At 47.0% G+C, this 24,565-nt stretch overlaps 5 protein-coding genes across 19 annotated transcripts; 3 read left to right on the forward strand and 2 right to left on the reverse strand.

Annotated features, from left to right (window-relative positions):
* Positions 1-1,694: 1,694 nt before the first annotated feature.
* Positions 1,695-5,006, reverse strand: ch25h (cholesterol 25-hydroxylase). The gene is made up of 3 exons (XM_029135083.3): positions 4,556-5,006; positions 2,807-3,334; positions 1,695-2,647 (listed from the first exon to the last, which is right to left on the reverse strand). The coding sequence occupies exons 2-3, from the start codon at positions 3,227-3,229 to the stop codon at positions 2,315-2,317; spliced, it is 756 nt and encodes a 251-aa protein (XP_028990916.1). The 5' UTR covers positions 3,230-3,334; positions 4,556-5,006; the 3' UTR covers positions 1,695-2,314.
* Positions 5,007-5,293: 287 nt separating this feature from the next.
* On the forward strand, positions 5,294-9,474 carry si:ch211-207i20.2 (uncharacterized protein LOC568537 homolog). Its single transcript, XM_029135082.3, has 5 exons — positions 5,294-6,685; positions 7,122-7,281; positions 7,353-7,411; positions 7,490-7,583; positions 7,826-9,474. Exons 1-5 carry the CDS (start codon positions 6,482-6,484, stop codon positions 8,848-8,850), a joined length of 1,542 nt encoding a protein of 513 aa, XP_028990915.1. The 5' UTR covers positions 5,294-6,481; the 3' UTR covers positions 8,851-9,474.
* A 1,198-nt stretch (positions 9,475-10,672) lies between these two features.
* On the forward strand, positions 10,673-15,983 carry noc3l (NOC3-like DNA replication regulator). The gene is made up of 21 exons (XM_029134384.3): positions 10,673-10,870; positions 11,166-11,370; positions 11,457-11,580; positions 11,843-11,997; positions 12,087-12,167; positions 12,279-12,409; positions 12,485-12,646; positions 12,729-12,822; positions 12,899-13,074; positions 13,175-13,303; positions 13,382-13,513; positions 13,694-13,774; positions 13,849-13,949; positions 14,020-14,092; positions 14,163-14,226; positions 14,305-14,376; positions 14,457-14,638; positions 14,712-14,840; positions 15,131-15,228; positions 15,565-15,649; positions 15,736-15,983. Exons 1-21 carry the CDS (start codon positions 10,862-10,864, stop codon positions 15,862-15,864), a joined length of 2,412 nt encoding a protein of 803 aa, XP_028990217.1. The 5' UTR covers positions 10,673-10,861; the 3' UTR covers positions 15,865-15,983.
* On the reverse strand, positions 15,669-18,913 carry nudt13 (nudix (nucleoside diphosphate linked moiety X)-type motif 13). 14 transcript variants are annotated; one of them, XM_029134387.3, is made up of 9 exons: positions 18,787-18,896; positions 18,285-18,369; positions 18,075-18,217; positions 17,709-17,816; positions 17,518-17,624; positions 17,210-17,335; positions 17,003-17,114; positions 16,763-16,917; positions 15,669-16,643 (listed from the first exon to the last, which is right to left on the reverse strand). In XM_029134387.3, exons 2-9 carry the CDS (start codon positions 18,365-18,367, stop codon positions 16,428-16,430), a joined length of 1,050 nt encoding a protein of 349 aa, XP_028990220.1. In that variant the 5' UTR covers positions 18,368-18,369; positions 18,787-18,896; the 3' UTR covers positions 15,669-16,427. The 14 variants fall into 14 exon arrangements, with proteins under 14 accessions (XP_028990220.1, XP_028990223.1, XP_028990225.1 ...); XM_029134390.3 differs by having other exon boundaries at positions 18,312-18,369; positions 18,787-18,863; XM_029134392.3 differs by having other exon boundaries at positions 18,304-18,369; positions 18,787-18,840.
* On the forward strand, positions 18,780-21,849 carry rpp30 (ribonuclease P/MRP 30 subunit). Of its 2 annotated transcripts, none has more exons than XM_029134400.3 (13): positions 18,780-18,903; positions 19,051-19,193; positions 20,038-20,096; positions 20,235-20,291; positions 20,366-20,431; positions 20,522-20,593; positions 20,657-20,746; positions 20,925-21,041; positions 21,119-21,148; positions 21,229-21,266; positions 21,347-21,454; positions 21,526-21,600; positions 21,694-21,849. In XM_029134400.3, exons 2-12 carry the CDS (start codon positions 19,112-19,114, stop codon positions 21,593-21,595), a joined length of 789 nt encoding a protein of 262 aa, XP_028990233.1. In that variant the 5' UTR covers positions 18,780-18,903; positions 19,051-19,111; the 3' UTR covers positions 21,596-21,600; positions 21,694-21,849. The 2 variants fall into 2 exon arrangements, with proteins under 2 accessions (XP_028990233.1, XP_028990232.1); XM_029134399.3 differs by having other exon boundaries at positions 18,781-18,903; positions 21,375-21,454.
* The last annotated feature ends 2,716 nt before the right edge of the window (positions 21,850-24,565 follow it).

Here is a 24,565-nt window from a genome sequence, read left to right on the forward strand (position 1 = left end):
AGGAGCTGCACCAGTGACTCCAGTTCCACATAGGTCATCAGAACAGCTGATTTGGACTTGATGGGTTAAAGCAAGTTTATGAGCTAAAGCTGAAATGCTGTTTTGTCTTAGCTTTTCCTCAAGCTGTTTGTGTAATCGTCACTTCATACATCTTACTCACATCTAGGCTCGATTCCAACAGAACCAAAATGAGGACCAGATGACTCTGGGTCCGCCAAGAAGAGATCACCATTGAGGATGTAGGTTTTCGTACAGAACCATCCACAGCAAGGTCACAATGATGCGCCTGAGAAGCCAGAGATCCTTGAAGAACTGGATCTTGATCTGTATCTGGGGCCAGATCAGGATTCTGTCTGAATGTTAGTCACTGGAGCAGGAAATAGATTGTGTAAATGAGTCCATGCGGGTTTACAACTCAAACCTGGTTTATTTCCTGGGAAATGACTTGTAGTTGTGCTTCACCCCTTCACATTATTGTGCTTCTGGTTCTGTTACTGCTGCATCCGTCCAGTGTCCGTGGGTTTTTGAGCTGCTTGTTGAGAATCTGTGGTACCACTGTGCGAGAGACTCAGGCAAACAGAACATGCATCTGCTCAGCTTTAAACAAATGGATCCGTCATTTTGTGATGATCAAAGCAAAAGCTCAAATCTGTGAATCGCTTTGTCCTGGTTCTGACCTATTCCTGTCCTGGTTCTGTCCTAGTTCTTAGCTGATCCTGTTCTAGTACTGAGCTGGTCCTGTCCTGGTCCTGTCCTGGTTCTGACCTATTCCTGTCCTGGTTCTGTCCTGGTTCTGAGCTGATCCTGACCTGGTTCTGTCCTGGTTCTGAGCTAGTTCAATCCTGCTTCTGTCCTGGTTCTGAACGGTTCCTTTCCTGGTCCTGTGGTGGTTCTAAACTGGTCCTGGCCTGGTCCCGTCCTGGTTCTGAGCTTTTCCTGTCCTAGTTCTGTCCTGGTTTTGAACAGTTCCTGTCCTGGTCCTGTCTTAGTTCTGAGCTGCTCCTGACCTGGTTCTGTCCTGGTTCTGAGCTGGTTTGATACTGCTTCTGTCCTGGTTCTGAACAGTTCCTGTCCTGGTTCTGAACGATTCCTGTCCTGGTCCTGTCTTGGTTCTGAGCTGATCCTGGCCAGTTCCTGTCTTGGTTCTGAACTGGTTCAATACTGCTTCTGTCCTGGTTCTGAACAGTTCCTGTCCTGGTTCTGAACGATTCCTGTCCTGGTCCTGTCTTGGTTCTGAGCTGATCCTGGCCAGTTCCTGTCTTGGTTCTGAACTGGTTCAATACTGCTTCTGTCCTGGTTCTGAACAGTTCCTGTCCTGGTTCTGAGCTAATTCAATACTGCTTTTGTCCTGGTTCTGAATGGTTCCTGTCCTGGTCCTGGGCTGGTTCAGAGCTGTTCCTGTCCTAGTTCTGTCCTGTTTCTTCGTGTGTCGGTGGTTTGTGAAACTCCCTTATTGGTTCATTAGTGAGTCTGACTGAAGGATTGATGTAGAGCCAGAGATCAGCAGCATGAGTCAGAGCTGAAGCGCATTGCTTTTCACATTCTTCTGTGTGTTGGCGGTGAAGCTGTTCGTCCCTGACAGGTTACTGGACTTCAGTAACATTAGATTTAAACAAAGCAGTGTTTGAGGGTTAGGGTTAGGTCTTTCCTCCTGCTTCCTGTTGGTAACTCAACCGACAGAAACCGATCATTCACCTCGTTCAGAACGTTTATTGTTTGATCACAGATCAGCAGCATCACAGTTTGATGGGTTCCTTCCACAAACACTTCATTACTTCATCCTGATATTGACATGCCACTGCACGTCCACATAAAAACATTTCAAACACTGCTTAAATAACCGTTGAATAAATAAATACATCATTCAATAAATACACATGTAGCTGGAGCGTTAGCGCGTTCCTCCTCAGTCTGTTAATATAACAGACTGAGGCGGCTTCTTCTGCTCAGAAACTTCACACATTTTTAGAACTTGTAGAAAAGTTTTGTGACAAGATCTAAATTGACTCAGCAAGCAGTGTTAGACAGTTTGGAATGCTCTTGATTAGTTTAAATGTTGTTAACCTAGAAAACCAAAATGTTTTTTCACCTTCTTCCATTAGTTTAAGGACTAAAAAAACAATTCATGAACCTCTTCATCAGAATCTATCAAATCAGTTTTAGACAGTTTCCAAACATTCATTTGAAAAGTTCAGTCCAAGAAACCATTTAGGAACAACTTCATTATTTGATTTTGATGCAGGATCCCTTCAAAGTCCAGGATCCCTCCACAGTCCAGGGTCCCTCCACAGTCCAGGGTCCCATCCTAGTCTTTTCAGTCCTGCGTGTACAGCGTCCCAGCCAGCCGGTCCCAGTGTGTGAAGTACGGGGCATAGTTGCACTTGCTTTTGAGATGATGCAGGTCGTGGTGGCGGGCCCCACCGTACAGCCCCAGCGGTACCAGGCGGTGGGTGGCCCAGGGCAGGTCGTAGCCACAGTGGTCCTCCACAGACAGCCAGATGTTGAGCACAAAGAAGGCCAGCTCTGTAAGCGGGTGGCAGCCCAGTAGGAGGGGGTTGGCAGCAGCAAACAAGCCCAGGCTGAGGGTCTCCCAGGCCCCAGAGTATTCAGCTGTAAGGGCGGAGGTGGACGTGTACGTGTGGTGCACCTGATGAAGAAAGATGAGAACCGGTGAGTGTGGAGCAACATCACAGCAACAACAAAAACACATTTGAGTTCCAAGTTTGTTAAGACATTCTTTACTGTGATGTGGTAAAGTAACAGACACTAATCTGAGGTCCAACCTTCAAAGCAGCAGAGTACGAACCTTGTGGAAGCTGCGGTAGAGCCACGGCACACGGTGGTGCAGCAGGTGCCAGATGAAGCTCTGGAAGTCAAAGAGCAGGAGGCAGACCAGAACCTGGGCCAGCAGCCGGGGCGCAGCTGGCGCCTCTGCCGGCAGCTGGACCCGCCTCAGGTACCAGTGCAGCACAGTCAGAGGGAAGATGAAGAGCAGGTGGTTGTAAAGCGTCCGAGCCAGGCAGCTCCGCATGGAGGCCCAGCTGACGGAGCTCTGAGGCTGCAGCTTGTACCTGCGCACCAGGGCCCACCTGCAGGACAGCAGGTCCAGCAGCAGGAAGGGCAGGCAGAAGGACAGGTAGACGGAGAGCGAGAAGACCACCGGAAAGAACGGGGAGAGGATCCAGGAGGAGCGTCCCAGCAAGAAGGTCCAGAGCGGCTGCAGCAGCATCCTGGCGTGCGTTCGGTCTGAGCCACAGTTGCATCATCGCAGCCTTTTATTTGAGAAAGGCTGGCTCCTCCCGTGCCCTTATAGGGGCTCGGAGGAAGGAGGCTGCTGCCAGACACAGAAGGGAAAGTCACACAAGTCATGACTCATCCTGAACGTCACAGCGTCACTTTCCTTCTGTGGCAGATATTTACAGAGAAATGGTGAAAAGTGAGAGCGCTGCGGTGCTTGAATTCTGACTGTGGTCAAACATTTCTTCATTCCTAACGTCATGAGCTGAGAAAACACAGACCAGGGGACGTCTCCAGTCAGGGGTCAAAGCTTGGGCTGACATTCCCCCACTTTACCACACTAATCATCAGACTTTGTGAATATATATTAATCAAAATCATTTTAATTTGTATCAACCAAAACCCCAGATCACCATGTGGCCTCAGGGTTTTTTCCAACCTGCTGGTTTCAGATCATAAACCCCTTCAGGGGAATCGTTATGACCTGACATTCTGCTGCTGCACCGTGTTTGGGTCAGAACCCAACATTCTAAATGTTTTTATTAGAGCAGGAAGGAAACCCCCACTAGTCGGAGCTTCCAATGTAAAACGTGGCTAATTATCTGTAAATGGAAAGTGAAACGTCACAGACAGGATGTGAAACATGTCCGTCTTAATAACCTGATAAAATCGGCAGCACGTGTTCAGGGTTACGCCTCCATGTTGAAGAGGACAATTGCAGTTCTTCACATTCCTAAAGTGTATGAATCCTGCCTGGGACAGAATCAAACAGGTGAAGACACATTCCTCAATGTGTTAAAACCTGGTGAGGAACTGACATCTGCTGGTGGATTAAAGGGAAACTTCACTGCTGAAAAGGAAAGGGTTATAAAAAACATTTACTATTGCTGATGGTCTGTGTTATTTTGTGTTGAGGCTGAAAAGGGCCATACTCTACTCCACCCAAAATGCACTACGCTCTGACCAATCTCCCGACCTAGACCTGATCCTGCGGAGCCTGTTACTCCTCCAGTTTACAGACGTTTTGACCTTGCTTTACAACAAAAGGTAAATTTTAACTTTGAATAAAGACATTGTTTCTAAGTCATTTAGAAGCCTTTTATTTTGAATCAAAGCAGACAGTTGTTAGAAAGCCATATTTCCTTATTTAGCTAAACCCTCTTCTTTTGCTGTGTGTCACACTAATACACATGCTAAAATTAGCAACAGAAGCTAACACTACTCCTAACAGTTCAAAACATGACAAGCAGCAGCTTGTATTTGTACTCAAACTTCACAGCGCCAGCCAAAACAATACAAGGTTAAATTTATTACTTACTTGGTGCTCATTCAACTGTTCTGTCCAGGCTTTTTCTTCTGGGTTTTTCTGAATCAACACTTACTTCCAGAAGAGAGAGGAACATAGCCTATGTGACATACAGTACAGAGTGGAGGTAGGTGGACTACATCCTATGTAGACGAGGTCATTTGAGGGAGGTTAGTGACTGCAAAGTGGTGGTAGGAGAGAGTGAAGCCAGACAGCACTGCATGGTGGTGTGTAAGATGACTCAGGAAGAAGAAGAGAGGAAAGACAGAAAAGAAGGCCAGGTTGTGGAAGCCAAAGAATGAAGAGCATTCAGGCAGAAGTTGAGACAGTCTCTGAGTGGTCAGGAAGAGCTTCCAGATGACTGGAAACTACAACAGAGGTTCTCAGGAAACAGGTAGGAAGGTGCTGGGTGTGTCATCTGAAAGGAGGAAAGAAGATAAAGACTTGGTGGTGGAACGAGGAAGTACTAGACCGCATCCAGAGGAAGAGGTTTGCTAAAAGGAAGTGGATGTAGAAAGCACTGAGGAAAGTAGACAGGAGTACAAGGAAGCGCAGCGCAGCGCAGAGTTAAGAGGTGGCAAAGGCCAAAGAGAGAACTTATGATAAGCTGTATGACAGGTTAGATACAAAGGAAGGAGGGAAGGACTTGTACAGGCTAGCCAGACAGAGAGATAGCGATGGGAAGGATGTGTAACAGATAAGGGTGATTGAGGACCGTGATGGAAAGAAGATGGAAGGAGAATCCTGAGGAGCTGGTGAATGAGGAGAATGACAGGGAAAGAAGGGAGGAAGATGTGGATGTTGTGGAACAGGAAATAGCAGAGATTAGAAAGGGTGAGGTGAGGAAGACTCTGAACAGCATGATGAAGAGTGTAAAGGCTGTTGGTCCTGATGACGTCCCTGTGGAGGTGTAAAAGTGTCTAAGGGAGACAGCAGCTAGCCATCAGTCTGTACAACTCCTATCTCTGGAAGGGTTTATCTTCAAAGTGTACAAAATAATTTCCCTCTGGGTACAATAAAGTTTTTTTGAATCTTAAATCTTGAAACACCATGACGGATCAGGGATCCAGGTCATACCAGGTCCTGCCTCGGGAGCTGCTGTTACAAGGACAGTGGCCGACACGGTGCCCTGACTGGGGATCGATGGTAGAAGTTGAATAGTCTAAAACATTAGCGTCAGCAAGACGTTGGTTCTGTCATTGTTAAAACCCAATTCATTTATCTTTGTCATTGTCATTAGTTAGATGAGTGAGAAAACACCACAACACTGACAAGGCTAAGATTGGGACACGCAAAGCTAAATAAGACATTATGTTTAATGGGAAACACCAGTCAGGGCTGTGTGATTTTTGCCAGGTGGAGGAATCAGTGAAGCACGTGGTGTGTAACTTTTAACAGTACATTTCAGCAGGGGACAGATTGAGGAGAACATTGGCAGCACAAGGAGTACAGGAATTCACACTACAGCAGATACTCGGTCGGTCAGGAGGTTATAGGGCACTAGTCTTGTTTCTGAGGGAAACACAATGCTTGGATAGAATTTAGTTAGGGTTCTTTTTTAAATTTATTTTTATTTATTTTTTATTATTTTTAAAAATATATTTCTTAAATTTTTCCGTTTGATCAACTCTGGTCCACACTCCAGCATAGTAGGTGGCGGTAATGCACCGCAGTTGGTTGCCACTCGCCATATTAAAGACAAAAAGAAGAAGAAGAGCAGCAACAGCAGCAGCAGCAGAAGAAGAAACAGGAAGCACCGCTGTCTGACCCAGATAAGAATTAAATCGCTGCATTGTCCCTGGTTTAGGCGACTGGTGCAAAGTTCTGGCCCGACGAATTTAGTCTTCTAACAATGAACTTAAAGTAACAGAGCTCCGCAGATGTTACTCTGAGTTAGCATTAGCCGTTAGCCGCCGTCCGGCGGCAGTAAGCGGCAGGATGAGCTACTCCGTCGGCCTGCACACCCAGCTGGCCGCCGTCATGGAGTCTCTGGTCCACGCAGCCGTGGCCGAGCTCAAAAAGCTGTTAGAGCACAGCTCGGTTCGACTCAGCACTCGGGCCCAGACCGGTACCACTGGAAGCGAGGACGGAGAAGCGCAACATCTGCCGGATGAAGCCCAGGTCGAGAGCTGCAGGAAGATGGTGAGAAGCAGAACACGTCCCTTAGAACCTTGTTTGATTGTCTAATTGTCGGAGAATTATGAAATGTTACAAAAATGAGCACTAGCCGTTCCGTCTTTAGTTAACAGGAAGTGGAATTAGGTTTTGTTATACACTAGGACTCTAGCTATAAATATGATCATTCGTCGATGTTGTTCTGTTGAACAGCTGATGGAGCTGTTAGTTTGCTCACTTGACCTGTGACCTCATTTGTTGATAGGAAAGACCCGACACTGACATAATAAATCAACACATTTGGTCATAGGTCAGTGAAGTGGACGTGAGCTGGACCGGCCAGGGTGTAGATCTTGTAATGTAAAAAAGTGATTTTGTGAATAACAAACTATATTTTGTTTAATATTTTAATATGAGCTTGGACCTGTTGGATTTCACACCGAGTGTGTGTGTCTTACCTCAGGTTGTGTTTGCCTCTATCATGGAGACTCTGGGGAATGAGGCTCTGGGGAAGCTTATCAACATTGTGGATGAAGCCAAAGTGCTGGCGGAGCGGGAGTCGGGCAGGGGGGTCAAGAGACCACAGACCAGCATCCTCAACATCCTCAACACAGCACAAGTTGGTGCGTACACAGCAGAGTACACAACTTTACCTCCTGGGTGTTCTACTCTAACGGTGGTTTGTTCGTCACAGAGCTTGAACACTCGTACGGCGTACGAACCCAGAGCTCAAACACAGACAAGTCCCCTCAGGTAAGATGGCCCAACTACTCACTGCGTCACTGGTGCGTTTACTGATCCCCTTGACATGTCTACATTTTATCATTGCAGATAAAGGATGATGAAGGCGTGGAATCTCCTTTTGTTTTGGCTGTCACTATTAAAGACGAGCACGGGAACATTGACCTGGGAGCCATTGCTGAGAGTGAGTGTCCAACCTTACATCAGATGTGGTTCTGATTGTTTCAGTAGTTCTCTATTTCCTTTGTCTCCTTCTCAACGAAACCTTGTGAATTCTAGGCATTTGAGATTCATTAGTTTTCACTTTCAGACTTCCTCTGACATCATGTCTGTATAACGCTGGCATGATGCAGGCTTTTGGAACCTCAGGGCTTCTTCCTGATCCATGAGTTGATCGTCGTCTTAATGTGACGCCTGTTTCTGCAGGAGCTCGGGTTGAAGCAGCAGAGCCGGTTGGTCCAGATCTCCAGTCTCAGCCTCCCAAACTGTCCAGCTCTCCGGAGTTTATCCTGCAGAGTGTCACCTGGAAGTACTTTGTGTGCACAGTGTGTGGGAAATCCTTCACCTCCCAGAGCAACCTGAAGTCTCACTATCGCATTCACACTGGGGAGCGTCCGTTCTCCTGCAGCGTGTGTGGCCGAGCTTTCCGCCAGCGCCAGAGCATGCAGAGCCACATGCGCACGCACACGGGTGAGCGGCCGTACGAGTGTCTGCAGTGTGGGAAGTGTTTCTCCAAACAGGCACAGCTGAAAACACACTCCATCATCCACACTGGGGAGAAACCGTACAGCTGCGAGGTGTGTGGCCGCCGATTCAACCTTCTGCAGAACCTGCACCGCCATGCACACACACACACTGGCAAGAAGCTGTTTGTGTGCAGCGCCTGCGGAAAAGGTTTCACCCGAGCCATCACGCTGAAAACACACCAGCTCATCCACACTGGCCAGAAACCCTTCAAGTGTGAGCAGTGCCATAAAACCTTCCGCCACCTCGTCAACCTGAAGAACCACCAGAGGATCCACAGTGGCCTCAGGCCCTTCAGCTGTGACGTCTGTGGGAAGAGCTTCCGGCAGTCGGTAAACCTAAAGAACCACCACAGGATCCACACGGGTGAGCGGCCCTTCAGCTGTTCAGAGTGTGGGAAGACGTTCAGCCAGCAGAGCAGCCTGATCTCACACGGACGCACACACTCCAAGGAGAAGCCGTTCCACTGCGACTCGTGTGACAAGAAGTTTAACAATGCCAACAGCTTGAAGCTGCACGTGCGCATTCACACCGGAGAGAAGCCGTACTCCTGCGACGTCTGTGGCAAAACCTTCAGCCAGGGCAGCCACCTGAGGACGCACAAGAGACACGTGCACGCCGGCGGCAAGCAATACATCTGTGATAAGTGTGGGAAAAGATATTCAAACCAGCGGAACCTGAAGACACACAAGTGCATCTATGCATGAATGGTGAAAGGACGATCTCAGTCTCTTCATAGTGGAAACCAACACTGCACTAACATTTTCTGCTTTTAATCAGTAAGTAAAAGCACATTAATTCCAGAATTTTATAATAAAAGTTACCACTTTCTCTTTGAGCGCTGTCAAATGCCCCAATGCAGCTTTTTCAACGGGTTTTTAATTTTACTCCTAATTTTCACATTTTTTTCTGATATGCTGAAATTTCTGTCAGCAACTGTGTTTCATTCATAATGAATGGAGCAACAATACTGACTTTGAGGAACACGGGAGAAGTCACAGTTGTTCAACCTGGTTAACTTTTGTTTTTCTGATAGTTGATTCAGCTTTGACATAAAGTGTGAGGATCCACACAGTGCCCTTGAGCATTTGATGTTGCTATGGAGATGAAAAGCAATGGGACTAGATTTAAATGGTCTGTGATTGAGGCAGCAGTGCTTTCTGGGAGTTATAGTTGTGCTGAACGCAGCCTGTGATGTGCCTGAAATATGATCTGATGCTGTTAGGTTAAAATGCTTTAAGTGTATAAATATGCTTATTGTAATTTTTTTATATAAATTTGTAGATGATTCTTTTCACCTGGTTGAAAAATAAATCTAATTTACAAATGTGTTTGCAGCGTCTTTTTTATGTCTCTCTTTTTTTCTTTTAATATATTTGAATCTTTTCTCTATCGTTTACACCAGAAGTTCACCCACATTGAGCCTGGTTCTGGAGGTTTAGAGGCAGTTTTTCTTCCACTCTTGCTGTCAGAATATTATTAAATTTAAACTAAACTAAATTATTTATGAATATATTAGTATGTGGCTCTGTGGGATATGTTGGCTTTAGCTGTGTCAGGTCTTAATCCTTGTAATGTAATGGTGATATAGAAATAAAACTGAAGCAGTTTGTAAAATGCATTAAGGGTTCAACCCATGATAATGATGTGTGGCTTCACCCTTTATACATCAAGACTTCAGACACAACACGGACAACTGTTTTTCTGCAATACTTCTCTGACAACGATGGTCTTTTGGAGTGAGGGGGCCACTCCTGAAGACCTTCTATGACTCTGTGCGGCATCAGCCGTCCTGCACGTGAGGTCTGCTGGAGCAGCAGCATCACAGTGAGGGACAGGAAGAGACCGGACAGGGTCATCAACAAGTCCAGCTCTGTCCTGGGCTGCACTCTGGACACGGTGCAGGAGGTGGTGAGAGAAGGGTCCTGGCTAAACTGACATCCATCATGGACCAGGTCTCTCACCCACTGGAGGACTCACTGTCTGCTCTGGAGCAGCTTCAGTAGCAGACTGATCCACCCTCGCTGTGTGAAGGAGAGATATCGTAGATCCTTCCTACCTGCTGCATCAGACTCTACAATCAGAACTGTTAACAATCTCCCACTACATTCACTCACCCACTGCCTCAGTGGTTACCTAGTAATCTGCTTTGCACAATAATTGTGCAAACTCTGTGCAATATCTATATACTTATATAACGTGTAATAACCCCTCCCATTACTCCATACTCACTCCACCCACCTGTATATTCTTGTACTGTGTTAATTCTTGCCGCTGTATTTTATTTTTCTTCTCTGTATCGTGCTTGTGTGACGCAATTTCCCCACTGAGGGGCTATTAAATGTTTTCTTATTCTTAATTAGACAAATCCAAGGCTGTGGACAGCACAGACTACATTTCTATTATTAAAGAAAACCATCACTGGTTCCTTCGATCGGAGCCGATCGGCGGAGCTAAAGCCCAGTGGGACCCAGCTGCTCGGCGTGGTACGGGTTGTTTTGTCCTCCCGCCAGTGGTGTCGCTGTTGTTTTCCGACACCAGGTCTTGGCTTTAACGTTACCGGGTCACGGATCCGATCCCGGTTCTCAGGAACGCGTGTAGCAACAGACGGCGGCGTTTTACACCAAAACAGACGGACACGGTTTGACACGGTCAAAAACGAATTTCGATTAAAGTTCGATTGAAATCTGCGCAGCGACTGGGACACGACCTGCCGACATGGGTCCGGTGAGCATTCATGAAAAATAGTTTATTTAATGTTTTGCTGGGCGGAGCCGGTTCTGTATATGGAGTCTGGTGCAGATGAACGTTTTGCTGTGCGGAAGCGGTTCTGTTTGTGAAGGCTGGTACTGTCTGAATGTGTCCACAGTTTCTTCTCTAGTTATTCTAGAGTTTTTTCTTTTCTTCGTCCGCGTTCTGTTGTTCGATTGTCCCGTTACCAGTTCGTCACCATGACGTCAAGAGTTTTGGATGCAAGAACATCAGAACGTGGTGCAGTGACCTTTAAACCCTGTCATTGCAGCCAAGGTCCAAAAAGCGCCGGCCGACGTTCCGCCGCCTGCTGAAGACCAGCAACATGAAGCTGGAGAACAAACTGAAGAACCGGAATCAGAAGCAGCAGAATGTGGCCAAGAAACGGCGCAAGGAGCAGAAGAGGCTGAGACAGGCGGTGACGGGGGCTGCGCTCAGGATTGCGCGTCCTCTGGAGACGTACGGGACAAGACCAGGTGAGCTGCTGTGGAGGTCTTTCATTACTAGTTGAGGGCCTGTGCTGTGTTCAGGGACATCACATGTCTCTCACCTGTCTCCACAGAGGAAGAAGAGGAGGAGGAGTTCTTGGAGACTCTGCCGATGGACATGATGGAGGACAATGATCTGCAGCAGATGACTACCATGGCCCGACAGGCATCCTTCGTCACTAGAGACCTGTCGTCATGGTAACGGGAATACTACTAAAACCACTCTTTTATTCTTTATGTCCTTTATGTAAATAATGCATGAATATAACTGATATGTAAATGATTACTGTTCAGTCTGAGGGTATGAAAAGACTGAGTCAGACCGGATGCAATTCCTTGTTTGTCTTGTGGAAACCTGGTAAATAAAAATTCTGATTTTGATGAATTGGGTTTGGGGTGGAACCAGGGGCTCTGTGAACTGTGACTGAGGTGTGTTTATTCTGTGCGTTGGGGCTCCCAGCGGGCCGGTGCATGCTGCCAAGAAGCGCAGCTCAGATGTGGTTCGTAGGTACGAAAAGATTCCTCGGAAGATGGCGAGGATGGAGGAGAAGGAGGTCATCCACCTGCTGCCCATCAAAGACAGGACGGGGCTGATTCCACAGAGCATAGAGAGAGGTACCGCCCACATTACTGATCTGCTGGTCGGTCCGATCGGGTCAATTTGCCTGTAGCATAAACGCCACCTCTGCTGCCTCTGTTTCAAGTTATCCAAAAGCCGCTGGAGGAGGAGGAGGAGGCCGCTGATGAAGATGAGGAAGCCGCTCATGAGGAGGGGGTGGAAGATGGTAATATCTACAGTGAACCCAGCAGGACTCGCATAGAAACTCGTTGGTTCTGATCTAGTTGTACTGGACCTGTCTAAGTCTTCCGTTGATTGAATGACTCCTCCTTTGCAGATGAGGAGACAGACAGTTACGCAGCACTGTCGGCGGCACAGAGAGAGGAGCTGCGAGCCCAGAAGATAGCCCAGAAGAAGCTGCACATCGCCAGCCTGGGATCAGCCATCGTCTCAGACCCCATGAACAATGTAGGTCTGCTCTGCCGATCCACGATCAGCCTTTATCAGTGAGCAAGTGTGTGTAACCTGACTGTGTGTGAGCAGATTAAAAGGGTGAAGGGGCTGCGTGGAATGCTGATGGAGTCTGACCCCTGTGTGGCTGTGACCGTCAGGAAGCTAGTGATGGTGTCTCTAATGGAGATCTTTAAAGATATCGCACCCAGCTACAGGATACGACCGCTCACCGCCGCAGAGAAGTCCACCAAGGTAGGCGGCAGCGCCCTAATGTCACGCGTTCATCGTGGAATGGAACAGAGTTTGACTGAGGCTGTGATTGTTTGTTCTGCAGGTGAAGAAGGAGACTCAGCATCTCAGAGAGTTTGAAGAAGGTTTAGTGAGTCAGTACAAGTTCTTCCTGGAGGACCTGGAGCAGACCATCCAGGGTACAAACACACCGACACACACAACACCTGCAGACAGAAGGTTCAGGTTCCATCGGTGCGTGTTTCCTCGTTACAGATTGGAAGCAGCAGAAGAAGAAACGCAGTAATGCTGTGGGCCTGCAGTCGTACCGCGGCCTGGCCGAAGTCGCTGCCCGCTGCCTCTGTGAGCTGCTGATTGCTCTGCCTCACTTTAACTTCCACAACAACATCATTGTTGCCCTTGTGCCCCTGATGAACGACTCTGATGAGAAGGTGAGGTCTGCTTCAAGTGCCAGAAATGTGCTGGGATGGGTTCCAGTCTCTGTAACGGTTGTGTGGATGGTCCTGTGATGGGTTCCGGTGCCGGTTACAGGTGTCGGATATGTGCTGTGATGCATTCAGGAAGCTCTTCCATCAGGACAAAGTGGGTGAGGCTTCGTTGGCCACTGTCCGCGTCATTTCTGGTCTGGTCAAGAGCCAAAACTACAACATCAGACCTGAGGTAACAAATCAAACCACTGTAACACCCCACACCCCCACTCCCACCAGTTAATACCCCACACCCCCTTCCAACTTTCAGGCGCTAAGAACAATGCTGAGTCTGAGGATTAAGGAGGTGGAGATGAAGAAGGACATCATGGACACTGCACCAAAGAAGAAGTTCCTGAACTACAAGGAGAAACAGCAGCACCTGTCCAGGATGCAGAGGAAGGTAGAGTCAGATACTTGGTCATGTGGCACTAAAACCCAAAGAACGTAGTGGAGGACCAGGGTGTGTGTGTGTGTGTGTGTGTGTGTGTGTGTGTGTGTGTGTGTGTGTGTGTGTGTGTGTGTGTGTGTGTGTGTGTGTGTGTGTGTGTGTGTGTGTGCGCGTGCGCGTGTGCGCGCGCAGTGGAAGAAGGCGGAGGAGGCGTTGGAGAAGGAGATGCTGGAGGCCGAGGCCTCGGAGAACAAGGAGAAGAAGGTCAAGCTGGTGAGCTGGAATCTGAAAGACGTTCAAGTCTGTAGCTTTGGTGTCATTGGGACTAAACTCTTCCTCTTCCTTAGCACACAGAGACTCTGAACATCGTCTTCCTCATCTACTTCAGGATTTTGAAGAAAGCTCAGAAGTCAGTCCTCCTGCCTGCGGTTCTGGAAGGACTGGCCAAGTATGAGCCACACGAGTTGCTGCAGTGCTTTGTGATGTGTGCTGTCGTTGTAACTATGATGCTTCCTCAGCTTCGCCCACCTCATCAACCTGGAGTTCTTTGACGACTTGCTGAACGTGCTGCAGAGCCTCATTCAGTCAGGAGTGAGTATTACACAGACTGACGGTGGATTGATTGACAGCTTGTGTTCATGCTGCTGCTATGACTCTACAGGAGCTGACCACTCGGGAGAGCCTGCACTGCATCCAGACGGTCTTCACCATCCTGTCGGGACAAGGTACGGGCCCAGAACACTGGGATCATTAGTTTGTGAAATTATGAAGGTTTCTTTTTCTGAGTTTTGTTTTTGCATCAGGTGACGCTCTGAACATCGACCCTCTGAACTTCTACTCCCAGCTCTACAGGATGCTGCCGAGGCTGCACGCAGGTCTGAGCCCGGTAACGTGTCACCTGTGAAGTATTGGTTTTATGCAAGATGGATAATAATTGTTACTCGGTCCGACACAGGGGCACCCAATGATGACATTATCATCGTGCTGCGCTGCCTGGATGCCATGCTGACGCGCCGCAGGAAGCAGGTGACCCTGCAGAGGGCCATGGCCTTCATGAAGCGGCTGAGCACGCTCAGTCTGCACGTGCTGCCCAACGCCAGCGTTGGAATTCTCGCTGCCAGCAGAGCCGCCATGCACGTGAGTCGCCGACCGCCTGCTCAGCGTTGCTCCAAGCTCAGTCTGCGACAAAGTTATTTTATGTTCATGCCAGGCCTTCCCCAAGTGTGACTTCCTGCTGGATAACGAGGTTCAGGGCAGCGGATTCTACCTGCCTGAGCTCGAGGAACCGGAACACTGCAACGCCCAGAACACGGCTCTTTGGGAGCTACACACACTGCAGGTCTGCGTGTACATACACACATCCTTATACTTCCATGGAAGTGAGGACCTCCATTGACATAATGCCTTCCCTAGCCCCTTACCCTGACTAACCATCACAACTAATGGCAGACGTCTAACCTTTGCTCTAATCTGAACTAAACCTAAATTCTAACCTCAGATCATAACCCTCAAACAGGCCTTCAAAGAAGTGAGGACTGGACAAAATGTCCTCACAAATGCCTTTTGTGGTACACACCCTCACTGCTGGTCTACACAAAGTGTTCCTGTCTGATGTCCTCTGATTTACAGAGACATTTCCACCCGGTGGTGCGGCAGCTGGCTGTTCATCTGTGTCGGGGCGCTCCCAGTGACGGATCGGCAGCACTTGGAGCAGAGCTGAGCCGCAGGTGAGAACCTGGATGTCGTATGCTTAGCACAATGTTGGGCAGAGTCCGACTCCGAGCTATGATAAGTTGATGAGCGAAGTGTTGCCGTATTTACAGATTTCAAATTGTGTGTAATTTTAAATGTTCTAATGTTTGACCTAAGAACCAGAAGTGAGATCGCTGGCTGCTCTAATGGGTAACACTCTCACTGTTGATCATCATGGTCATCTTTAGGGCTGTTTTCTAAAGGAAGCCTCCTTATAGGCTTAGAAGGGGGACACGGTTCAGGTCTGAACCAGGTTCCAGTCCAGTCCAGACCAGACCATGACCTGTTGGTGTTGTTTGCGTCTTATCCAGGTCTCCAGTGGAGCTGTTTGCTCATTACAGCGTCAAAGAGATGAACTTCAACCCCCCCGTCGCACCACCCGGCACCAGAAAGAAGGTACAAGATCAAACACCCCTGCACTTGTTCAGTATTTCATGTTTAATCATGATTGATTATTCCAGTGATGGATTATTTCTCAACAGGATCGATTCACGGTTGGAGCAGCTCTACTCGACGCGGACCTGCAAAGACGAACAGAGAGCGTCCTGAATGCAACAGAGGACATGGAGCTGGACTTTACCACGACCCCACGGCCTCTGCTGTGCCACTAAAGAAACTGTTTTCATTGAGATGTTAAAACCTTCATAACAAAGACAACAAGTGAATCTGTACAAATTTTACTTTTTGAGAGTAAACCCTTGAATACTCAGTCTAATCATGTTCACAGATACTATGGCTTTGTGTTTACATGTGTTGTTTAGGGGTGTGTTTGGATGTGTGATGTGTGTGAGTGTTTGGATCAAAACACTTCTGGTCTTAAAGCAGCTCAGACACGGTAGATTTCAACAGTGAATACAGTAATTTTGCTTCAGGTCAGAGTGTAGATATCAGAGATAGATATGTTTTACACCAACATACTAAACACTATGATGAAAATGGTCGGGGACGATGAGTGTCCTCAGCTGCTGACCAACAGAACATTAGCAATAACCAGGTCATCGTGAAACAGAACCGTCCATATACATGTTGATTCGGGCACGAACGGTCATGATGTGATGTTGTTCAGGTTTCATGGAAACGTTTAAAGCCTCTCATCAGATACTGGAAGCCTCCATAATGAAACATGCTTCCAGCTGTAGATCCATAACTGGAGCTTTGATCAGACTGGTGGGTCTCAGCAGGATCCTGGTCTTTGATTCTGGTCGGTGTCCTTCAGTAGCTGCTGCTTTGTCCACTCTGTGATGAGGCGATGAGCGACTGCTTGCTTTGGTGGAAGCCACAGAGCAGGGGAGTCTCCCCTCTGGGGGGGAGTCTGCAGCTTTAGGGCGGATGTGATTTCCTCCAGACTAAACCAGCGAGCATTCTCCAACTCTGCATGGTCCACCTGCAGCTGCACAGGAGACATGAGCTGATCAAGTGTGATGACATCATGTATAATGACGTCCTGCACTGCTGGTTTTATAATGACTCACTATAACATTAGGTTCAGATGGTAGAGGGTGCACAAACCTGAGTGTGGGCGGGGCTAACGGTGGCGTGGCAGCCCAACATCAAGGAGCTGTGAGGGAACGGCCAGTGCTGTGAGGAGCTGTAGGTGATGCTCTGAAGCTCCAAACCCACCTCCTCTGCCACCTCCCTGCAAAGAGCCTCCTCCAGAGACTCACCTGAAACAACCACACGCGTGGGACAGACCACTGGACACACATGAAACCCGACGAGAAGACCAATGGAACAACAGGCAGGTCTGACCCATGTCACAGAAGCCGGCCAAAGCACTGTACATTCCCAGAGGAAAGGCCGGCTGTCGGCCCAACAGACAGCGCCTCCCGTCAGACACCAGCACGATCACCACTGGAGACATCTGCAGGAGGAACCAACACAGTCCAGTTTAGGTCTGGGTCACACGTTTCAGAACCGGTCCGGATATAGAGCTGATTAGTTTTGGATCAGTTTTACCTTAGGATAGTAGATGATGCCATTGCTGCTGCAAGCTCTCTGACTGCCTGCCTGGTTGCGGTGGGTCAGCTGACCCGTAGCACTGCAGAACCTGCTGGTTTGATGCCAGCGCAGCAGAGCCTGACCCTGCAGAGCAGCATCCAGTAATACAACCTGCTCTGACCACATGCTGGAGACTCAACTGAACCATTAAACAGATGTGCAGAATAAGATTTGCTGCAGGTAATCCTGAAAAACGGCCAGATTTTCAGAATAAAAATATTGCTGTGAATAATCCTAAATGAGTGAGTCCAGTTGTAGTTCTGTACCTTGGCCAGTATGGGCGCCTCTGCTGTTGTCAGCAGAAATAAAGATTTCCTCAGGTCGAGGAATTTTCCCTCACACGCTTCTTCTACTGACACCTGATCCAGTTCCCCTACAGAACCAGAACATCAGTGTAGAACCTACAGTTACCACACTGAAATTAATTGTATCAGTAATTTTTGTAATGTGTTCGTACCGACATCCAGACAAAACTGAGCTTGGTTCTGCTCCAAACAGCTGACCAGAACTGACTTCTTCACCAGGGAACCATCTGAACCAAGTCTCTCCAGGACTGACTGCACATCTGAAACAGCAAGGTGTAGAGCATAAAACCTATTGAACCTCGTCAGCTTGTGGTTCTCCAACATTTTTGTCACTGAACCGAGGTTCTGGAGGTTCCGTTCTTTGCCTTTGATTCCCTACTGATTGTGCTCTTGCTGAGTGTTTCAGTTCTAAACCTGTGGTTCTGTGTTTCGTGGTCCACTACCCGTGGCACTGAGTTTCTGTAACTTTACATCTGTGATTCCATATCTAGGGTTGTCTTGGTTCAGATTGTGTATACCTGAGGTGGCGAGGGCTGCCGGCCTGAGGGTCCCTCTCTGAGTGCATTGCAGCAAAGGAGACAAATGGTGGAAGAGGAAAATCTGACCGTTGTGCAAAGCTGAGAGACACGCAGTGTCATCCTCCTTCAGCCGGTTCATGTACCTGAAAGAACCATCAGTCTATCAGCTCGTCGGCTCAATACATCAAATCAAACTGTAGGTTACTGAACCTCATCCTGGAGACAAAACCTGAGCACCAGCGGGGTGGTAGACAATTAGGGGAGGGGAGGATGGTCCTTAGACGGCTCCACATGGCTGCAAGTCATGATGATAGAAGACAGAATGAGCTTTACACAAGGACTGGAAGCACGGGAAACTGTTAGCATAGCTTAGCACAGAGACTGGAAGCAAAAGGAAACTGTTAGCATAGCTTAGCACAAAGACAGGAAGCAAAGGGAAACTGTTAGCATAGCTTAGCACAAAGACTGGAAGCCAAGAAAAACTGTTAGCATAGCTTAGCACAAAGATTGGAAGCAAAGGGAAACTGTTAGTTTAAATTAGAAACAAACACTGGCCTCCACATCCCAGCCTCTGTGCGTTAGGCAGCACAGAGGCTGTAAATAATGATTTAAAGCGCGGGACGGGCATGATAAATGAATACAGATCAGTGACTTGAATACACAGCTTTTGGTGGCTTCTGTATGCAGTATTAACTGTATGTTTATGACGTACCTGCAACGGCTTCTTCTTCGGCAACCCCCACCTCTGTGACCTTATCTTCTTCTGTTTCCTGTGTCAAGTGGCAACAGACGTTATTCTGCTCCCTGCAGGAAGCGACTAAAAACTAGGGTAAACCTGTCAAATGTTGGTTTTGCTCAACTGTTTCCAAACTCCTGTTTCAAATTCAGAACTGGACAAAGTAACTATAAAACCTTTAATCATGAAGATATTTAGCGCAAGAAAAATTATTATTATTTATTGCTTTTTGCACAGCAGGAAGGACACACTCCAGTTCCCAGCAGGCCGTTCGGTCTAGCACGTGTCGGGCAGCGGCATCATGTCTGTATTTGTAGACTTAAACCTGAGCTACACAGCGGACAACAACCGGCTCCGGGCTCTGATAGAAACGGCCGCTCATCGTGAGTTTCCTCCGTCCAGACTGACGATTAAACGCGAGTCTTACAGCTGAAGTGAAGCTGCACAGCGCGGCGCTAATTCAGATAAGCTAGCGTCGATGCTTGGAGTTCAGTCAGTGACACCTGGTTCATCAGGTCATTACAGATTTAACCTGTGGCAAATGCGGCAAAGACCACTGGGAGCTGCTGAAATTTAGCTCAAACAGCTCTTTAATTCACACTTCCAAATGATCAGATTTAAAGTATTAACGGATATTTTCTGTGAATACTTTCGTTAATACGTTAATTAACCAAACCTAAACAACCTGTAACACAGTTTGAAAGCTTAGTCTTAAAGTAGAGAGGGTTTACGCATCTAGAACCCGACCTGAAGCTGGCAGCTAAAGGCTCTACCACCATCATACACGGATAACCTCTAGAATCACCAGCAGAGCAGCTGTGAGAGAGAAGAACAAGGAGCTATGATGTCTGGAAGACAAGATGGAGCGGATAGTTTAAAGAGCTTTGTGGGAGAAAAACCTTGAATTATCTCAAATATTTATCTTTACCTTATACTGTCTTATCTTACTTTTTATGCCATATGCCAACAATACACTGACATTCTATTGTAATGTAGGAGAAATGTAATTTTGTTTTGCTAAATTCAGAAGAGATGTGAATCAAAGGTCCTCTCGCATGCTAGCATGTCATCCAATAACTGACTGGTTTAATAATGTATTGTTCACGCATATAGAGTCAAGAAATTACCCTGCATTTTAATCTAATAAACCTCAGCTCAGTATTTTAGGTGTGTCTGCTAAAAATCGGTACAAATATAATATGATCAGTGACTGTTTCCTTCCTACAGTCGGTTTCTCCACTGTTGCCATCAACTATGTGTTTGAACCCACGACCAAGAAGAAACAGGTGTGTGTTTTTACCTGCTGTGTTTTGTTTGGGTACAGTGGCGTGGAGGAAATTCTAAACCTCACAGCAGTGTCACACGTAGCCAGAACTTCACTGTTCGATTGTTATTGTCCAATTCTGTTTGCTTCCTCTTTGCAGGAGATCCCCGCCCCCAAGCCGATCAGTGCGCTGATTGATCATCTGCCAATTGTTCAGGTACAAAGAGGGTGAAGATGAAGAACATGCCTGTGTATACTGTCAGTGTGTTGACACCTGTGCATCTCTGTCAGGGTCGCTCTCGTCCAATCACAGTGCTGAACAGACTGACTGTGGTGATGTCAGACTCCAGCCACTTCGTAAGTATAAGTTACTGTTTTTTACTGAGCCATACGTTTTTCTGCATTTTTTTGCTTTTACTGTTACTGTTAATATCTATCTGTTTCTAGAGGCCAAACGCTGCAGAGTATCGTGGGTTTGATCTTCTCGCTGTGTATCCGACCACAGAGAAACTTTTCCATGTAAGATTCAAATAAATGTCAAAATTATCAGTAATTATTCTAGTAATGTTTATGTGTTTGCAGTCAGCATGTATGCTGCTGGACATCGACATCATTGTTATCTCAGTCACAGAGAAGCTTCCATTCTTCTTCAAGAGGGCACCGGTCAATGGGGTGAGGTTTCACTGGATTGCTAGTGATTAATGCCATAAATACCAGGATGAATTGCTTAACTTCTGTCCGTGGGAGGAACCAGCTGCCTACAGTCAATCGACCGATCCGACATTATGCGAGTTGTTCATGTGTTCAGAGAGTGACATGATGTTAACGTTTTGGTGTGTCGTATGTTGAGGCCGTAGACCGGGGCGTGGTGTTTGAGGTCTGCTACAGTGCAGCCATCAGAGACTCCACCATGAGACGCTACACCATCGCCAATGCCCTCAGTCTGATGGAGACCTGCAAAGGGAAGGTAAGGTGACATCACTGTGCTCACGGATCTAACAGCCAATGGGAGCCCAGAGTAATCTCTCACCATTTCTCTCCTAGAGCGTGATCCTGTCCAGTGCAGCGGAGAAGGTCAGTGATCTTATGAATCGATACTGATCCAAGTACTGGTCAGTGCAGTGTGTCCCTCTAACATTGGTGTCTGTCTTCAGGCTCTGGAGCTCAGGGGTCCATACGATGTAATCAACCTGTATCCTGATTATGACAGTAGTTGGTTTTGTACTGTTGTTATGATATAATGGTACCAAGTATAACCTGAGTGGTGTGCAGATGTTGTTCTCCTGATGCCGGGCCTCAGAGGCAGGTTGTTTGGTTTGTCCGACGCCGATGCAAAAGAAGCTTTGTCCTCCACCTGTCGATCAGTTCTACTGCATGCAGGTAGTTACTGCCACAGTAATACTATTCGTCTGACTGGTGTCTTAGTGTCAAAAATACCATGTGTCTGGCAGAGACCAGGAAGACGGCCAGCGGCATCGTCTACACCAGGAGAAGCTGTCAGGAGGATTCGCCTCAGCCTGACCTCTGTAAGTTCAAGTTGGCCAACACAAACTGATTCTTACAGCAGAATTCAACCATAGAAGACTTGTTGAGGTGACCTGTTTGTTTTACCTGGACAGGTGATGCTCCTGCAGCTAAAAGACCTCACCTGGCTGAGTGAGCAACTGTATACTTGTTATATTTTTTTACTTCTAACACACGTTGGTTTTGACTCAGTTCTTCTTTAAATTGAACTAATGCAACTTTTGTGACTGAATAAACAGTTTGAATTCTGATCATTTATTTATTTCTGGGAATTTATGGTCCCATTAGTGGTTGTAGCGTAAATTGAGTGGGTCCCTCACAAGTTGAAGTTCTGATGGTCACTCAAAAATTGGTTCTTCCAGTTGCCTCAGATTATTTTAATTAACCCCATTCACTGATCTGTCAGAGGGACATAAATTCTACTGTAGGGGAGCATTATGATATAGGAGCTAAAGTTGTGCTAGAAATACTAATAATATAAGTGAAGTAGTAAGTAACCAGTGAAATTTCTTAATTTACTGTGTAAAACAACAAAATGCAGAGTCTGAAGGTTTTGATCGTCCACTGGTTGCTTCGGTCTGAGTGTATTACAGCCCCACTAAGCGCTGTTTCTTTTTACACAGATAAGACTTATTCAGTCAAAGACTTTATTTTAAAAAAATCAGTACAAGTGATTCACTCCGATCTCAGCGAGTCAGACAAAAATACTTCATTGAAATATAAAATTACAAACACGTTTTATTTCCCTGTCGCAGCTCAACCGCTGATTTTTACTGAGTGAATGTGTGACTTTAAACAAGCTTGCAGTTTGTGTCGTACTGTAGCTTAGACTCTGCTGGTCTTGAGCCAATAAAAGTTTAACATGTTCCCGTTCCTTGGGTGATCAATGGTTACTTTACATATCACAGTCCTATCAGTAAACTGGTCTAAAGACCACATATACATTGATTTAGAAGTTATAAATCAGACAGCAGAGCTGGTTTTACAACATGCTGTAATTAAAATGTGGAGTGATGTCACATCACGTGTTTAGTTACTAAACTGTTAGAAACAACAGTGTAATAGCCCTTTACAGTCTGTGGCTACAGACAGCTTTACAAGAGGTCACGTTATCAATAGAAATCTAGACAATCATTAGGCTCATGCATTCATGGCACACTGTACAGTACATTGTCCATTTAGGCACAAAGTGTTACATTGAAAACAAGTTTTACTGAGTGATGCTGAACATGTGCCTCCCACAAACCACCTCTGTCAATCACACGGAAAATACCTTGAAGTGTTAGTGACAGCTTTGGATTAAGTGATGGAGCCACAGAGATGGTGATCCGGCCACAGGTGTGTGAAAATGTGGCCCGAAAAACATGTGGTCAGCCGTGAGTGGATGTGGTGACATCATGAGTTAATGAAAGCAGAAACCTAATTAGGCATCTGAGAGGCTGCAGGATGGTTTCAGGAATCGTCCTCCTCTGTTGGAGTGTTAGCAGCTCATAGACCCAGTATGTGGTTGATGTGACCCTGAACACAAACGTTATAGCAATAAACCAAGGGTTGAAGGTCAAAGGCCAGACTGAACCTTGATCTGCTGTAACAATAATAATCCTTACAGGTTCTCCTGCCAGACATCGGGGGCAGCAGAGCTGAGGTCTGGGCCGAACCACACTGACCTGCAAAATGCACACATTAACAATCTGACGTGCCTTGGTAAACGTGATGCAGTAAATAACTGCGTGTCTGAACTGACCTCTGACGGCTGCTGCTTGGTCACCAGCAAACTGTGGCTCGTTTCCATTGGACATTCGGCAGCTTTGAGCTCTGCCTCTAAACATGCACGCTTCTGAAATCACAAAAATCTGTATCTGAGAATTGCAACCAAGAGAGGATGAAGCGGAACCTTCTGATGACCCAGTAAGACAATGGAACAGAACCTTCTGATAACTACCCATTGAGGTGGAGCAGATTCTTTTTGACTCCATTTTCCTGATGAAGGTCGAGTATCTCAGTACTGTACATAATTCCTTCATCCGCATCAGAGCGGCCAGAACAAAACTAACCCAGTAAATATCTGATCATCAAGATGTTGAGCAGCGTTTTTTTTAACCGTTCATCTGGACTCAACAAACATGGTTCACTGCGACCACTACTACAGTAACTAGTAGTGTAGCGACGGCTCATTTGACCATGAAAAAGCAAACAGAGGCTCACTTAACCGCGGTCATGGACCGATGGTTCGCTCAGTGTTCACGGACCCAACCCGGGGTTTGGGGTGTCAAACAATGAACATCTTACCGTTCGGCAGCTCCACGACTCCGGCTCCAAACTTCTCTTCCTGAGGAGGTTAGCACACTGCATGCTAACAGCTAGCAGCGAGAAGCTTCTTCACTAAGCCCGGGTGCTAGCCAGCCCGCATTAGGTTCTGAAAGCTGCTTCCGACGAACAAACAAAGAACTTAAATAAATTCGCGGAGTGACGCGTGTGTGGCTTTCTTTCTGTCAGCTAAATACTGTTGGTCCCGTTCGACCTTCTGTTCACTGGCGGCGTCAAGGTTACGGCAACCACGGCGGCTTTTCCGGTACGAGTCCACAGTGGCCCTTCGCAATAAAATCACCGGCGGCTTTTATTTGTTTTATTAATGACGTAATCGGTCTAAAACGGACTTGACTTTGAAATTCTACGGCACCGGAAGTCTTTTATCCGTTTGCTTGACACGTCACGTTCAGTTTAACATTTGTCATTTCAAATGATGTGGAGCCAATCCAAAGCAAGAACAGACTCTTGCGTTGAACTGAGTTGCTTACGTCATTCTGAAGCTGCAGTAACTGATACTGAGCAGCAGGTGACAGCAGCGTGTAGATAATAAACCCAGTGGCACTAGACTGGTTGTTTCTTCCTGCTTCTCTTAGAATTTGCTTTTATGATCTCCCTTCTTTGTCCTCTCCTCATCTTCATGTCTTTTGTCCTCCCTGC

This window comes from Betta splendens, chromosome 19, assembly GCF_900634795.4.
Source record: "Betta splendens chromosome 19, fBetSpl5.4, whole genome shotgun sequence".
In the NCBI taxonomy this organism is placed as follows: Eukaryota; Metazoa; Chordata; class Actinopteri; order Anabantiformes; family Osphronemidae; genus Betta; species Betta splendens.

What these genes read in the sequence shown, in the direction of transcription:
- ch25h (XM_029135083.3), bottom strand. Translation starts at nt 3,229, where the DNA reads ATGCTGCTGCAGCCGCTCTGGACCTTCTTGCTGGGACGCTCCTCCTGG. An exon ending in TCTACCGCAGCTTCCACAAG is followed by an intron (nt 2,648 to 2,806) that starts GTTCGTACTCTG and finishes TTTCTTCATCAG; the next exon opens with GTGCACCACACGTACACGTC.
- si:ch211-207i20.2 (XM_029135082.3), top strand. Translation starts at nt 6,482, where the DNA reads ATGAGCTACTCCGTCGGCCTGCACACCCAGCTGGCCGCCGTCATGGAG. An exon ending in CCTCAACACAGCACAAGTTG is followed by an intron (nt 7,282 to 7,352) that starts GTGCGTACACAG and finishes TGTTCGTCACAG; the next exon opens with AGCTTGAACACTCGTACGGC. An exon ending in ACACAGACAAGTCCCCTCAG is followed by an intron (nt 7,412 to 7,489) that starts GTAAGATGGCCC and finishes TTATCATTGCAG; the next exon opens with ATAAAGGATGATGAAGGCGT.
- noc3l (XM_029134384.3), top strand. An exon ending in TGAGGAGGGGGTGGAAGATG is followed by an intron (nt 12,168 to 12,278) that starts GTAATATCTACA and finishes CCTCCTTTGCAG; the next exon opens with ATGAGGAGACAGACAGTTAC. An exon ending in GTTCTGGAAGGACTGGCCAA is followed by an intron (nt 13,950 to 14,019) that starts GTATGAGCCACA and finishes ATGCTTCCTCAG; the next exon opens with CTTCGCCCACCTCATCAACC.
- nudt13 (XM_029134385.3), bottom strand. Translation starts at nt 18,702, where the DNA reads ATGCCCGTCCCGCGCTTTAAATCATTATTTACAGCCTCTGTGCTGCCT. An exon ending in GGTTTTGTCTCCAGGATGAG is followed by an intron (nt 18,218 to 18,284) that starts GTTCAGTAACCT and finishes TGGTTCTTTCAG; the next exon opens with GTACATGAACCGGCTGAAGG. An exon ending in GGCCGGCTTCTGTGACATGG is followed by an intron (nt 16,918 to 17,002) that starts GTCAGACCTGCC and finishes TGGTTGTTTCAG; the next exon opens with GTGAGTCTCTGGAGGAGGCT.
- rpp30 (XM_029134399.3), top strand. Translation starts at nt 19,112, where the DNA reads ATGTCTGTATTTGTAGACTTAAACCTGAGCTACACAGCGGACAACAAC. An exon ending in GATAGAAACGGCCGCTCATC is followed by an intron (nt 19,194 to 20,037) that starts GTGAGTTTCCTC and finishes TCCTTCCTACAG; the next exon opens with TCGGTTTCTCCACTGTTGCC. An exon ending in ATCATCTGCCAATTGTTCAG is followed by an intron (nt 20,292 to 20,365) that starts GTACAAAGAGGG and finishes CATCTCTGTCAG; the next exon opens with GGTCGCTCTCGTCCAATCAC.